This window comes from Python bivittatus, unplaced genomic scaffold (genome assembly GCF_059951505.1).
Source record: "Python bivittatus isolate LINGU-HERP-01145 unplaced genomic scaffold, Pbiv_v1 ctg000100_np1212, whole genome shotgun sequence".
Lineage (NCBI taxonomy): Eukaryota > Metazoa > Chordata > Lepidosauria > Squamata > Pythonidae > Python > Python bivittatus.
This window is the reverse complement of record NW_028277038.1, coordinates 2,048,629-2,064,308: the sequence shown is the minus strand read 5'-3', so window position 1 is coordinate 2,064,308 and position 15,680 is coordinate 2,048,629. Positions and strand designations below refer to the sequence as shown.

The 15,680-nt window shown below is 47.5% G+C and overlaps 1 protein-coding gene across 9 annotated transcripts in view; it reads right to left on the bottom strand.

Annotated features, from left to right (window-relative positions):
* Positions 1–15,680, bottom strand: part of KDM2B (lysine demethylase 2B) — a 39,902-nt gene that overhangs the window by 12,227 nt on the left and 11,995 nt on the right. For 6 of the 9 annotated variants that reach the window (XM_088135192.1, XM_088135195.1, XM_088135193.1 and 3 more), the window contains 6 exons: positions 12,885–12,978; positions 11,617–11,770; positions 10,996–11,111; positions 6,634–6,760; positions 4,891–5,342; positions 3,312–3,398 (listed from right to left, as the gene is read on the bottom strand). In XM_088135192.1, coding sequence (XP_087991318.1) covers positions 3,312–3,398; positions 4,891–5,342; positions 6,634–6,760; positions 10,996–11,111; positions 11,617–11,770; positions 12,885–12,978 — 1,030 coding nt within the window. Of the gene's footprint in view, positions 1–2,254; positions 3,252–3,311; positions 3,399–4,890; positions 5,343–6,633; positions 6,761–10,995; positions 11,112–11,616; positions 11,771–12,884; positions 12,979–13,641; positions 14,007–14,077; positions 14,984–15,680 lie in introns of those variants that run through there. The other 3 variants (XM_007433256.3, XM_025169874.2, XM_088135198.1) reach the window with 3 other exon arrangements.

Below are 15,680 nucleotides of genomic sequence, written 5' to 3'. Positions count from 1 at the left end.
AACTAACAGGTTCCATGGCCTGAAAAAGCTTGAAACCCCCCTGGAATACATGAGTAAAAAGATGACCATCTGAGGCACCCAGTGAGGACAAGCTGGCCAAGGGGGAAGTGAACCTGCTATTCTCCAGAAATGTTCAAACTTCAGTTCCCAGTCTCCCTGCCAACCAGTTGAGGATCCTTGGCCATGACTTGGCGAAGTCAAACACATCAAGGCCTGTCCAGATGTGACTGCACAGTTGGCCAAAAACAGCCATTCAGATCCCAACGGGGACTCTTAGCTCATTTAAAGGGAGTAAGACCCCCATCAGCCAGGTGGAGAGACTTCCCAGGAACCTGCTGAGAAGACCTGGCATATAATTGTCAATGAAAAGAACATTCCTCTTTCTAGGAAGCCTTATAAACTAATGCTCATCCCTGGCACAGAAGCAAAGTAATTCTGGTTAAACCAAGGGGCCAAAGTGATGTGGAACTGGGGACAATCCTAGTTTGGCCTTTTTGCATATTACACAATCACTGGGGTTACACACCAAGCTAAACCATCAAGTCATTCCCATGCTTTCAGCGTAGCGCAATGTCCGAAGTTCCCCCACTCAGGCCGAGCACAAAGTGCCAACTATGTCCTGTGGCTCGTTCAACACACCATAGTTTAAAAATCCTGGTTTACCATGAACCCGTCCAATTATTTTATAGACAGTGGTTTATGGCTTATCTGTGTGTTTGTTCAGCAAACCAGAGCTAAAACAAATGCTGTTTTGCTCCCTTTCATGAACTCAGCCATGATTAAGCCATGATTAAGAAGGCGGGGTCTAAATAGCAACCATAGTTTGAGGAAAGGGAACTGCAACACTTTAACAACCAAACCATTATTCTTTTTTTTTTTAACCATTTAGGGATTTTTTTTAGCAGCAACTTTTATCTTCGGCTAAGATTCTTTGCTTTATACTTTGCAAAAAGTATAAATAACCCAACTGGTTGCCTTGATAAATGTTAAAAGGCAGGATAAAGAAATACCCAGAAGGAATATTACAGAGGAGTAAACACATTAACTCGTAGGACATGGCCCAGATCCAAGGTTTATATTCTTCCCCAAAGGAGCAAGTCAAGACACCAAAGCGACCCATTTTTAAAAAATTAAAAATCATTGACAAGATACAAAATTTACTGCAGAATTGAGATCAGCTTAATGTGCAGCTCTTAATTTCAAACAACAACAATAAATAATAACAACTTTTTTAAAAGCCTTTTGGGATTCACCTTAATTCTGCTTGGTGTTTTTAACCCACCCGCTAAAATATTAAACCTGTTAGACAAAGTATAAATAACCCAACTGGTTGCCTTGATAAACGTTAAAAGGCAGGATAAAGAAAGGAAGGAATATTACAGAAGAGCAAACACATTAACTCGTAGGACATGGCCAGTCCCACTGCAATTCAAGGACTAAGAAATATATTACAGTTGGATACCTGGAAGCAAACCCATGGTACGTCAAGGGGGCCCGGCTTCCCAGCTCAAGAATCACACTTTAGTTCTGAGTTAATCAAGGCAAAGAAAGGGTTGCATTTTCACCTCTAAATCCTAAATGGAATCCTAAGTGATCCGGTGCAAGTTTACATTACGGAGCACCCTTCAAGATGCCACACGCGTATGCTTTTTTTACTATAAACGTGGAAGAGAATCCATTCGCTATCTTGATAGGATTAAGTCTCCCATTCCAGGAAGGGAGAAATCATTAGGAAGCTGCAATACGCACATGCACGCATGCACACACACAAACACACCCCTCCGTTCACTCCTAAAAGAACACGTTTCGCTGATCTCCAGGCACCCCAGGATCCAGCGTCCTGCCCCTCCAGAATCTTTCGGCTGCCCTGGGAATCCTCTGCAAAGAAAACTAAAAGCAACTTCTTCCTTTCAGAACAATGAAGAAAAACTGTGAAGTTGGCTTCGGAGGGCCACCTCCACACCCACCCGTGCCCGTCCTCCAGCTGCCCACTGGGCCGAGCTCCCCGGCCCAGCAAGGGGAAGAAGGCAGACAAGGCCGGATGCTGGCTCTGGAAGGTTCCCCCCTCCCTGTCCCGGCCCCCCCTAGGAGAGGGTCCCCCCCGGCCTCCTCGCCACCCTGCGCAGGAGAGGAAAGAGGCGCCGGTGCAAACTTTGCACCTCCCGCGACACCAGACGGACCCACCCACCAGCGTGGCAGCAGGCAGGCAGGCATGCCCACGCGCCGGCACATGCCATGCCCGCCCGGACCCCACCTGGTCCTGCTCCGAGTCATAGTCCTCCTCGTCCAGGCTGACGGACATGGCCATCGCTCATGGTGGGCCCCGGGTGGGCCAGGCTGACATGGCTGGGAGAGGCAGTGCAACCCGGCTGGCTGGCTGGCTGGCTGGCTGGCTGGCCGGCCGGCTGGCCTCCCTCCCTCTCCTTACCCCCAGCAGCAGCAGCAGCAGCAGCAGCAGCAGTGGGGGGGGGAGGAGGAGGAGGAGGAGGAGGAAGAGCTGAGCAGGCCGTCATCCATATGCATGACTGCCAAACCAGGAAGGGGCTGAGCTTCCTCCCTGCCAATGGCAAGCCAACCCGGAGTGGAACAAAAGACGGTCTCTCCATTGGCTGCCCGGGCGGAGGAAACCGAGAGAGGAGGAAGGGCAGAGCTGCCCGCTTGGGGGAGGGGGAGAGACAGCCCGTCTCCGCTAGATGCCCCCGGGAGGGGGGGCGTGCCAGACTCCCCTCCTGATTGAGCAGGGCGGGGGGCCTTGCCGGGGACGCTCTGCTGCTTCTCCACCCGCCCCCGACAGAGCCTGGGCGCTGCAGGAGCACCGGGGTTAGCAAGGATCCCGTCCAGCTTTGCAGCCCCGTGCCTGGAAGAAACGTCCTCGGGTTCCCCCCTTGGGGAGTATTATGCACGGCCCTTTCCCCCCACGCTCGGCATGGCCGCCGCCTGCATGGCGATGCAAGGCGCTCCCCATCGTGACCCCTTGGCCACACCTCGCACCCCGGCTTGGTTGTCCCCAAACCGGGTGCCTGCCTGGCCTTTATTTCTCCCCAGTTAAAGCCACCACAACGGTCTTCCCTGCCCTCCACCGTTTCCACGGAATTAGCAATTCCCGGAGAAAACAATGTTGTGCAACCAGCAACGCGAGTGCCTCCAGGGACTGCAAAGGAAGCTGGAAAAGAGGACGGTGGAAGGAACGCAGCTGCTCAAAAGGCGCCTTGAAGAGATTTTGGGGAAACAGCTCCTCTAATGAAAATCAGCCCTGGCCCAAGGCTTGAGGCCTGTTGCCAAGGAGGAAATCATCATAGTCCAAGTCCTACCTTTGCATTCTTCTTAGGCCAGGATACCACAGGGATCCCAGAAATGGCCAGATTCTGGTCATCGTCTGCATGTTCCTTCAAGATGTTCTGTTTCCAAAGCCAAAAAAAAAGGAAATTACCTATCAGGGTTTTGTAAAGGCTAAGTTCACACAGTCTACTACCATTTGACTTTTATTTAAAGTCACTGGGCTTCATGAACCGTGGCTTATAAATTTGCATGTGGGTGGACCCAGCCATTTTGACTTGCTCAATAAACCATAAGAAAGCCAATTTTGGCTCGTGAACAAATCAAGGTGGTTAACTTGACTTGGGCTTGGCCTATGGTCTGAATCTGAGCCCCAAGGATTCCTGTCACACCATACGCTCTGGTTTCTGGTAGAGGACATCGCATGAAAACAACCCGTTGTGGCTTTTCCAAAAAATTATAATAATCCTGGGTTGCCACAGCATACAAACCAGCGTTAGAACAAGACAAAGCGCTGTGTTATTTCACTGGCATTATGTCAATTTCCTTTTTACATGCAAGATCAGCAGGATAGTCTCAGGAAAAATGGGAGACAGGAAATGAAATAGGCAACGGATGGTTCGTGGCTCAGCCAAGTTCTCCCCAAAGCAGGTGGTCCCTTTCCAACAGAAGCTACTCGCCTCCAAAGCAAGGGAATTTGTGAGTCCCTGCTTCATCGGCTCTGCAGAACGATACCCCACATGCTAAAAATTAAATAAGAAAATCCCTCTAAGAGGAACACCTGCATTTTCCCGAGGAACAGAAAGAAAAGCCCTCATTTGTTCCTGAAATAAAAGTAAGAGGGGCTTCCAGGTTGCAATTTCCTGAGTGCTAAATTTAAACCCTTGAGTGGATTACTGTACAATATATTTTTTTAAAAATGGCTAAAATATTGAAATACAAAAGAAGGCAAGAAAAGAAATGAAATAGAACAAAAAATGACTCCCACATATAGATTTTAAAAATGCATAATAAAAAAAAATTAAAACTTTTGGGTGAAAGATTTCCCCGCCCCTTCCCTTTGTGTCCCCAACCCATAACCACAATTTAAATATTTGTACTTCACATCCAACGTTAACGACTGTTGTTAGTTTCTGTTTAAATCCTAAAAATCATAGGTTAAAATATAAATCTGTGAGACAACCTGCCTGAAAGAAATGGGACATTTATTCTTTCTCACCACCTCCACAAACCACTAGTTAAAAACAACCATGAATAGAGTTTGTTCCCAGATCGCTCAACACAACACAACACAACCCTTCAAAATGCTTGAATGGGCATGGTTAAAGCTTATGACTATGCTCACAGCACTAGCTAAACCATGGTGTAATCACTGTTATCTGAACAAATCACCTTTGCAGTGGGTTCACATGACCCACTCCACCAGCGTCCCTGAACTTAGTGGCTTCCAGAGTCTTGGGACCATCATTCCCAAGCCAAGGGCACAAGAACACTGTATGAAACCATAAGCCATGATTTACAAACAACACTGACTGGGCTTAAGCTACATGTGAAGCCACCAACCAACAAACCCCATCTCAGGTCTACGGAAGGAAACGTTTGCCCATTATGCACCTTCATATCTTCCAACAGAGCTTGTGGGTCATCAATGCCTTCGGGGACGCATTTCTTATTCTCCGGAAGGGATTCCAGTTTTTCCACAAGGGCCCTCAAGCCTTGCAGTTCAAATTCGGTCAAGTGAGTCCACTTGGCTGGGACCTCCGTGGCAGGAGACCCTGTGGGGGTCTTGGGATAGTCCACTGTAGCTGACTTGATACTTTCCTCTGACTCATTGGACAGAGTCCTTTTGAAGTACCGTCCAGCTACAGATTTCGGTTTCTTCCCCACCGTCTCTTTTCCTTCCGAATGTGTGCTGTTAGGAGAAGAGGGCACGTCGGCCGAGATCTTGAGGATTTTTTCAGGGTTGTTGTCCTTCTCTTCCTGGGCGCGAGCATCACACAATTCATCATCCATGTCTCCCCAGGAATCAGATGAGAAGCTATCCACACTGCGTTTCCTTGTCGTATCTGGAGGAGGGGAGAAGACAGATGGAAACCCTTCAGAAGACAGAGTGCAACAGGATCTCTGACAAGGACCACAACATTCTTGTTTGCTGATTTACCCTAGTTATTTCTATCCTGCTTTTCAATATACAAACCCAAACAGGGCACCAACCATCATAAATAAAAGCGCAATGAATATTTTTTGTCTGCGTGCGTGCCTTTGAGTTATCGTTTCTTGGCAACATTTCTGGAAATGGTTTGCCCTTGTCTTCTTCTTCCTAGGGCTGGGAGAGAAAGTGACTGGCCCAAGGTCACCCAACTGGCTTTGTGCCTAAGGCAGGACTGGAATTCACAGTCTCCTGGCTTCTAGTCCAGCACCTTTAATCAGGACACCAAACTGGTTCTCTTAGAGAGACATACAACTCCCCCAACATAATCTCCTCCTGTAGAGAGCAAGGAAGATGACCTTGACGAAGATACGCAACTTCCATTGCCAAGGCAACAAGGAGTAAAACACATCTTAAGTCCACAACAACCAGATAACATTCAGAAGCGGCTTAGACAGACACCTCCCTAACTCACTGAACTGTAAGTAGGAGGAGATGGTACAACATCATCATATTTTCAAGACTGATGTCAGCCCTTCTAGGAAGACCAGACCAAGGAATCAATTCCACAGGAAGTCTAAAATCACTTTTATTGAGAGTGGCTATAATAACAGAATCTTGCAAGTCTGTAGATACCCCCTGGATCAGCAGCATCTTTACCCCCAGTTATTCCTCCTTAGACCCAGATTTCTCTCTCTTGGAAGGTAAGGCTCTGCCTACTTCCTACTTCAAAGGTGATGGAAGATGCTCCCATCACCAGCAATCAAGCAAATTCAACCACCAGCTCTTTGGCAGACAGTGCTATCTTAGCCTCAGGCAATAAATGCCTTGGACCATCCTTCTCCTTGACCAGCTGTTTTTCTACACACTTAACAGTATCTGATCACCTTCCCTCCTTGGGCATGTCCATATGTGCTAACTCAAGAGGCAGCTGTGCCATGTGCTGAAGGATGCTTCTTGGGGGGGCAGTAAAAGCAGAATTAGAGCTCTTTCCAAGGGCAAGCTGGTGACCAAAACTATCCATGCATCTGCCAGGACCACTAGTGCTTCTCCAGAGTTGGGTGGAGACATCTACAGAGGTTCTGTTTGGCACACAGGAGATCTCCAGTCCAGTCCCTACTTGAAAAAGATTCTGCAGACAAGGACACCTTTCCATCTCTCCCTCCTGGTATTCCAAAAACACATTAAAGTCCAGGCAAATTACTTACCAATTAGCATTGATTCTTGTAGATACTCTTTGCGGAAATGAGAGCGCTGGGTTAGACAGAACACGTATCTCTCCAGAACATACCAACACATCTCATAGTAGAACGGGTAGCGGAACTTGGCCTGTACCTGTGAAAAACAACATGGGAAAGTGTCTGAAAGAGTGCCCATCCTTCCACCACCAGTTCACAATATGGAGAGCAGAGGTTGCTCAGGCGGAGGCAGAAAAGTAGAGAAGTTGCCTTCAGCATGTGTAACCGAGACCCTCCTTCTCTTTGCAGCTCACCAGATTTGTATCTTCCTGTGAGGGGGAATTTATCAGATACACCTTCAATTTATCAGATACGTCTCATCTTGTATGGGTGAAGTTCACCATCACAGTTAGCCATGGTTTTCTTGAACCATAATTTGTTGAAGAAGTCACCATACCAGCTGGGTTCGCATGCTGGGCCGAGCCATCAACCATGGTTTCCAAACCACACTGACTAGTTCACACAACACACCAAGCCCAAGTCAACCAACAACATTCTGGTTTAGCATGATTTGTTCAGCCTGATATTCCCATTCCTAGGACATCTAAAAGAACTCCCAATCAGAGTCAAATGACCAAGAGGCCAGCTAAACCTTGCCCTCAGGAGCAACTATACTCAGGGTCAAAAAAGTCAAGGCGTTTTTTTTTTTAAACACACACACAACCATACACGCCAGCAGATGTGTCTGCTTATGCTACCAGTTACCTTAGAGGATAGACCTCAGCTTTGGATCTGGGCAACTATGGAGTAAGTTCAACTTCTGCTCCTGCCTCGTGGCACATCTTTAGGCTAAAGGACAATCGCTTTTGGGTCCTATTCTATTTGTGGATTGGAAAAGATACATATGCTCAAAAATGTCTTTAGGCAGCTGATCTCCAGGAATACTTGTGCAAAAGTGCGCAAGTGTGCCAAGTCAAAATGACAGGGCTGGTAGGCCTCAGCCCTCTGCAGAACTGTAAGTCCTGGCAAATGTCTGTTTCTTTCCAATCTTTGAAGCCACTCTTATATCTCAGTGGATATAATTTATTGCATTGGTGATGCTTCAGATTCCGGAGAGGGCATCTCTATCACCTGCTCCATGATTTGTTTCTCTAGAGATGGTAGGGACTAAACCTTGGATCTTTTGCTAGGAAAACAGATGTTCTCCCACGCACCATTGAAAAGAGAGACCCTGAAATCTTCTCAAGTTGGCCATTCCTAAATATGTGTAATCGCCATTCAAATTTGGGGTGTCAGGGACCACTCCTAGGGCATCTCTTCCTCACCTGAGGCCAGGGTTACGTGTCTCAGATTTCCCAGGAATTCTGTAGTTCCTGCATATTTGAAGAAACCCAAATTTGGGAAGGACCCCGGCAATGTTAAGAGTGGCGTTCATAAAAGGAACTCAAATCATTCTCTTTTTTCCCCCATTTCATCTTATTCCAAAGAGAGCACTGCGGGAAACAAAATTTGCAAAGAATTTGACTTACAAACAGGAAGCCGCCTGTTCCACCCTCCGCCTTCAAAAGGTTTTCAGCCACATGCCTGGGGAATATATTAAAGACATCATTTGCTCAATGTTTTCCTGGCAGATTTTTTTGCGCTTCACCAAATTTAATTTTGCTTCTTTTTGGGGGGGGGGGGTGGATGGAGGAAACCAGTGCGTTTTTTAAAAAAAGAAAAAAGCTGAAATGCTTAAGACTAGGTGGTTAGAGGCATGCAGTGCTCCCGTGCTGTGGAGAATCAATCTCCAGCCATCAATTTGAGTTCCTAATAACCTCGCCCCTCTGGACTCCCTCTCGTGGCCAACTCTCTCTGCACCTCATATTGGAATCTGCCAGCTCACAGATGTGAAACAGACATTTGCCACACACAGACAAAAACGGTGGGTCTGCCAGTGGTGAGCCAACTGTTGTGGGAAGGTGGAGGCAGGTAGACATTCTGTACGCATTTTTTTTATTGCTGGAAACGACTTCCTGCCCCGTGTCGCCTTCTACTCTGATCCAGGAAGGGGACTCTTCTTACAAAAAGGTTAGCAACGTTCAAAAGTAGGTCCATCCGCAACTTGCCACAACTTGCACATTCCCAGACAGTATTGGGCTGATCTACATTTGCTGGGGGACAAATCACAAGAGATCTGGCCTTCGTTCTATGCCGCAAGGAAGAAGAAATCCGAGATTCCTGCAAGAACCCAACTCTTGCTTGGTGTTTTGCGTGCGAGTACATGTCAGGGTGGAGAACGCAGGTATTGGGAAAGGAATTTAGACAGGGAGGGCAACAGGTAACAACTATGCTCCTGGAAAGAAGACAAGAAGAGCAGGGTGTAAGGAATTTAAGGATGCCCCCTTTTATATGCCCTTTAGTGGACGGTGTTTGACAAGAAGAACCAGAAGAGGGAAATCACATCCAGGTTCAAGATGGGTGGGCAAGGAAGATCAACACAACTCTGATCCATCCTGCCTTCATCTTCACACCACCCTACTGCTGTTGGTCTCTTCTGTTCCAACTGAACATGCGATCTTGACTTGACTACCGCCATGATTCAAGGCTACAGTAAAGGTGAGCCTTAGGAATTTTTCAGATAGATAGGACCTCATTTTCTCACATGCTTTGGAGAAGACACAGGCTTGTCGTTATCTCAAGATTTTCTCAGCCATTACAATGGTCCTCAACTTACCTTTTGAAAAACAACATGGGCTGGGTATATCACAACGGCCCCAACATATCCCCTCAACTGTCCTCTGCAATACAACCCAAGCCTACAAAATGTAGGAATTAAAAGCCTGATGCTATCAGGATGAAATGGCACCTATGCTGTCAGGAAACCAAGGCACTTGTTCCCATCTTCTGATAGGAGATGTTTGGTCCCAAACACACCCTTTGAAGACTGGGCACAAGAGCACCGGCATCCACCTGTGCAACTGGTTGGAAAGGCCCGACACATCTGGAACAGCAACACACAGATGAGTCCAGCAGAAACAGGGACAGAGATGACACTTTGGTCTCCGTGATGCCCTTTGGAAAAAAAAAATCCCAGAATTCCCTAGAAACAGCTGATGAGGGTGAGATTTTGTAATTTGCCAGCAGTCAGAGAGCCAATCAGATGCAGTTTCCATGACAAAACCCAACATTCTAAACCCTTTCAACCACGGAGGAACCAATCAGAAACAAGGGGTGGAGCAACCCTTCCCCACTGTTAGCACCCACTTGATGTGGCCGCTCCCTTGGATTTTTTTATTCCAGTCCTGAGGATGCTCCTGAATGGCAGATACCTGTTCCTCAGTCCCCCACAGATTAAAAGCCATATTCTTGTAACACACTGGCTCGTAGCCTACCATGGTTTAGCAATGGTGCATTATGGAAACCCAGCCCAAACTGTCAGCAAACAGCTCAGCATGCCATGAGAATTCAAAAAACTGACCTGAGTAAACCTGGTTCACTTAACCACAGGCAAGCTCGTCATGGAAATGCAGTCAAGGAGAGGATGAAGGCCACAGTGCTTATGAATTCATTTGGAAGGAAGAGCAACCCTAAACCTCCAGATGAGGGAGACAACGAGAAGCAATCTCCAGCCCAAACCCCAATTCTACAGCATCTCAAAGCTTCTTCAAGAGCATTCCTTAGCTCCACACAGTAATGTCCAAACTAGACCATTCACTGGGGAGTGAGAAAAATGCTCATTAAGTTGTCGGAAGCCCATCTCAACAACGACCGATATTCCCCTGCAAATCCAGGAGTTTTTCAGAATTCCAATTTTTCCCAACAAGAGCAGAAACCAGGCCTTGAAGCAGCATGTATTAACTTAAAAGAGAACTAGATTCGCATGTGCCCTAAGCTATAATTTTGTTAAACCTGGTTGGCTAACAAGATGGAGATTGTAAACCCATTAAAGCAACAAAACACCTTACCACGTGGTGGAAAGTGTGATCTCAGCCATTGTGGTTTGTAAATCATAATTTGTGGCTTACCATGATGTATTAATCCAGCCATTCTGGTTTATCCTACTGTAGCTTATAGCTCAGAATGAGTGAGAACTTGGCCAACTGTGATCACTCAACACACCATGGCCAAACTCCGTGGGTGAACCCAACTCTCAAGTTTATCCAGACTGGTGACCAGACAGCCAGAGGAGACCAGTTCTCCACCAGCTGCTCTGCTTTGAACCTCAGCCTTTGTTTTTCTTGGTTCTGAGATCGCAACATAATGCTCCAAAAATCTGAATACCTAAACCCAACCAAAAGATCAGGGAAGTTTCCTGTGAACAACCAATGTACCCTATTCCAGGCACCCTGGTGCCTTCTGCAGAGCAAACTATGATCAGAGGTGTTAAGTCAAAATCTATGGTGCCCTTACCCTTGTTCTGTCCTCAATTTCATAAATGCGAAGCTGCATGGGAACGTTAAAGCTATGCAAGATATTTCCACCAAACACCAAGGAATCTACTGGTGTATAAACAGCATGTATCCACCCTAGAAAGATGGGGAAGAGAGGAAAGAATGCACATCACAAAAAACTGTCACATCGGGTATAAATCCCAAAATCCTAAACTTCTGCTCTCATCTGGCCAACAAAACTGTGTTTTTCTTCTGGGATCTGCTTCAAAAGTCTTTCTGTTCAGCTAGAGCCACTGAGACACCACCAACCCTGGATCGGAGCACTGGGAATAGGCTAACGCGTGAAACAGCCAGAGGAGCTACACAAGGCTAAGTTATCTTTATAGTCTGCAGTAAAAGGACATCATTTTTGTAAGGTTTCCCTACTTGAAGAACTGGCTGCAAGCAGAAGTCCAGAGCCAACGGAAAGGGGTCAAAACTCTTCTGCATGAAGGCAATCATTCCCTCTTGGCGAGAGTCTTAAGGTACACTACCTACTCCACCTCTCCCCTCATTCTGGATCTAACGATGGCCGCCTACAGATACGTTAACAGTAAGGGTTGATTTTGAAAAACTAGGTGCTATTCTTAAAGGGAGTTACCTGAAGGAATGAAAAACGTATGCCCTTGTTTTAGTTCAATTCTTTGGCACAGCTCCACACGGTCCCCCAGAAAAATATCACTTTGCTTCCCAGAGACAACCCATTCCTCGTAGAGTTCTAGGTTCTGCAGTGTTGGAGGAATCAACCAAAAGATCTAGAAACAGATACAAAATCAGAAGGTGGAAATACTCTGCATCTGTTGTTCAGAAGCAAACTTGCAATTCAGATTCCTTTCATGCCATGAAGCAGGTAGTCCTACCAGTTCTCTCTTCCTTTTCTCACCAGGCAAAAATTGTCTGGTTGCTCTACAGCCCTTCTGGCTGGAACTGTGCCATGGCACGCTTGTCAAATCAACCATATAGTTGCAATGCCCAACTTCTTTAGACCATCCCAAGAGAACTGCTCTGATGGTCCTGAAACCTGGGCAATACAAATGGAAAGATCTTGGAGAACATCTGGATTCCGCCATATTCAATCATTCTGCACCCAGATACTACCTGCTGGCATGTATTCGTTCTGTTTCCTTAAACTATGGTGTGTTTGTCCCAGTAACAGCTAGACAGATTATAAATGGGCGCAAACACATGCATGTGAAAATATGTTATCCAGCTGGAGGACTTATTTATGGATGGATAGATGGATGGATGGATAGATGGAGGACGTGCCATCAAGTCAGTGCTGACTCTTAGTGACCACACAGACAGACCTTCTCCAGGATGGTCTGTCCCCAACCTGGTCCTCCAGGTCTTCAAACAGTGCACCCACTGCCGGTGTAACTGAGTTTATCTCCAGGACTAATGGAGGGATCCAATCAGAATTCAGCAAAAGGAAGATGCTATTTTGCTGTATCAGAAGCCAATGTCAGAGCCGTATCAGAGCCAATCCGGCTCCACTGGACATTTAAAAATGAGAAGCCATTGAAGTGATTTAATGTGTGATCCATCCAAATAATAATTTGTTACTGTTTTGGGTTTTATGATGAGTTTCTAGTGCTTAATTTATTTCTCCAAAAACAGCAAGATGCTTTTTTAAGCTGAGAGTAAAAAAACCAAACGGAACAAGACAGACTGAACAAACATTAAAAAAGAAGCAAACAAGCCACGTTCAATATTCTATTTTAGATTCACACCACAGCAAGGCTGCCTTTCCCATCTTGGTGTTCCCGCCCGCTCAAGCTTATTTTGGAAAAAAACTGAGCCTCAGCGGTTTACAAGGATTTTGTAAAGGCTACCCTTCCTTGCGTACAGGGAGAGTTTGCATCTGCTTACCTTTCCTCCCCGGAAAACGTGATACCAAACCGAAGTGCCGCCGAAATCAATGTGAAAATCGGTGAAGCATCCTTTCACGCTCATCAGACAGTACCTGGGAAAGACATCATCTCTTCAAAAGAAGGCCACCCCCAGAGAAGGGTTCTCATGGGCGCATATGTAAATGAGACAAATCAACACTTCCCGGTTAGTTATCTGGATGGGGTTTTACAAACAGCCGCTGGGTTTCTGCTGCGGGGGGGAAAAGGGCTGCCCAGGTAATGCAAATGCCCGCTCTTCTCTGAGTGCCCGACTGAACAAACACACCATTCTGCAACACGGAGAGGCCACCGAATTAAACTGGAGATCCGCGTGGGCTGTCCCTGGTTCTCGGTTCTCAGAACAACTCTAGCCGAAGCTCACTTGGAGCACTAGACTTAAAAAAAGAAGCAGCAGCAGCTTTCTCTTCCCGGGCAAAGTTTAGAACCAGTTCTGCTTGAACCTAACCCCGTGAGCCGTCTGGTTTCGCAAAGGGTGGAGCAAACTCCTCGCTGGCGAGGTTCTGGATGAGCAGGGACGACTAGAAGCCTCCCCACGGATGCAACGTACAAAGTGCTAAATTCACTCCCCCCCCCCGCACACTCTTGTTTGAAAGTCTTTAAGAGCAGTTTTGCACCATGCTTCTCGCTCGATCCTCTGCTTCTCATTCCTACCCGTTCTCCGGCCCGTCGCAGGCACCTTACAGAGGCAGGAAATGTGCGTTGCTTAACACACTAACCTCTTTTCCTTGTTCCGGTTGCCGGTTGATGGTTATCTCAACCCGAGCGCATGTGCCTGTGTGTCCTTCACCCTCCCCATGGGGCCGAGCGCGCGGACTGCGCTCCGGAGCCATCGCCTCCGGCCCGCTTCGCTTCTCCCCAGCAGCCCGCAAGGGCTCCCCCTCCCTTTGGGCACCGTTCAGGTGCGTGCACGCATCCCTCGGAGCAGGAGGCTGGCAAGGAAGTGCCGGTACCGAGGCTTCGCCTGGCAATCCGAAAGTCTTGGGATAGCGCAAAAGCTGGCTGCCTAGCAACCCCTTCTGAGTTGACAGGGGGATACGCAATGCTGCTGTCATGAGAAAAACGGTAAACGTGCAGGCTTGGGGAGGGGAGGAGGGGAGGAGGGGAGGCCCACCCTCCCCACCCCTCCAACGCCTGCCTTGCCGAATAGCATACCTTGTCCAGATCTCGGCCGCAGCATTTTCTTTGGGCTTGGAGAGCCATCAGACCTTCCCGGGGTGGGGAACGAGGATTCCAAGCCTTCCGTTTCCAAAGGAAATGTGGAAAAATATCCGGGAGAACACAAGGAAGCTTCAGCCTCCCATACGGCAGGCTTTTAGCACATCTTGGCTAGCCTAGAGGTCCTGCGGGAACCGCTTTTCAAAATACGAGTCCTTCCTCCCTCCTCTGAGGTTTCGAAACCCTTTCCCCCTTTCCGCTGCTTCCTGGATGTCCAGCTGAAAGGGACACCCCTTCGGGGACTGGCTTGTGAGTTTCCCCACCCTGCGAGAAACTTTAAAGCATAAAGCAACTTTGAATGCCATCGGCCACCAGGGATGGCTCCGAAAGATGGGGATCGGCCACCCTCCGTCGCTTCGGATGGCTTTCATTCTTTTTCTTTAGCCCAAAATGCTAGTAGTGCAACCCATTCAATCGTAGGGGGGTGGGTGGGAATGGAGTGGAGTGGAGTTTGTCACGAGGACAACACTGGAAGGAAATGAACAGCCTGGATGTAGTGTAGTCTTAGAATTGGAGGCTGACAGACCAAGGTGCTTGGCCTGGGCTGAACATCATTTAAATTGGCAATTCAATGCACAAAAACGTTTTCCTCCTCTAGCACAGCGGCTAAGCTATGTTATCCAGAAAGGCCCCTTTTTCCAGTCCCAAATATGAAGCTTCCTGTGTGCTAGAACAATCGGGTTTCCAAAGAGTCAGACAGATGTTCCCCCCCCATTCCTTTTCGGTCGAGTCTTTAACTATATAGCTAGAGACTAAACTCACACTTCCCATCTGCAAATCCTGTTTCAGGCATCAAACCACATTTCAATCATTACACGCCTTCCAGGTTGTGGAATGATTTGCCCCCGTGCAACTCCACACCTTAATTCTGAAACAAGCCTCCCCCCCCCCACACTCCACCAGCAAGTTTTTCAAACTGAGGAAGCACAGATGGACGGAAAAGATCAGACTTCTTTCCTTAAAGGGTCAATTTCATTCATACCCCCACCCCAACACCGAACATCCGCTTCTAAGAACCGTTAGTGGGGATCAGTTTAAAAATCTGGAAAGAGCTTTTGGAGATATCTGGAGCCCTCTGGGTCTACATTTCTGTTCCTGATTCTAACTGAGGATGTGATTTCTCTGTTCCACAACCAAGGGTTGATGAAAGGGCTTGGAATCTGAAAAAAAAATAAATAAAAGCTTTTCTCCGCAAAGCAGGCTCTGGAGAAATGCCTTTGCGTTGACCTCTACCGCTTCCTCCCCGTGTAAGGCTGGCGTCACGTGGAAGAACTCATCCCAGCTTCTCTTGCATGGCTAATCTTACGTCCCAGCTTCAGCAGACAAGTGGGTGGGCTGCTTTTCCAGTGCAACACGGACACCCTTAGCGCTGGGAGAGGAATGCGTAACTTTTCAAAGGGGATTGCTTTGAAATGGGCTCCAGCATCCATCTTGGAGCAGAGACGTTCCTCCCCATCCCAGCCCCCAACCCCTTTCTTTCTCTGGCTTCCCCATCACACAGTGGAAAGAATGGACCTTCCTATGTGCCTTTAAAAAAAAA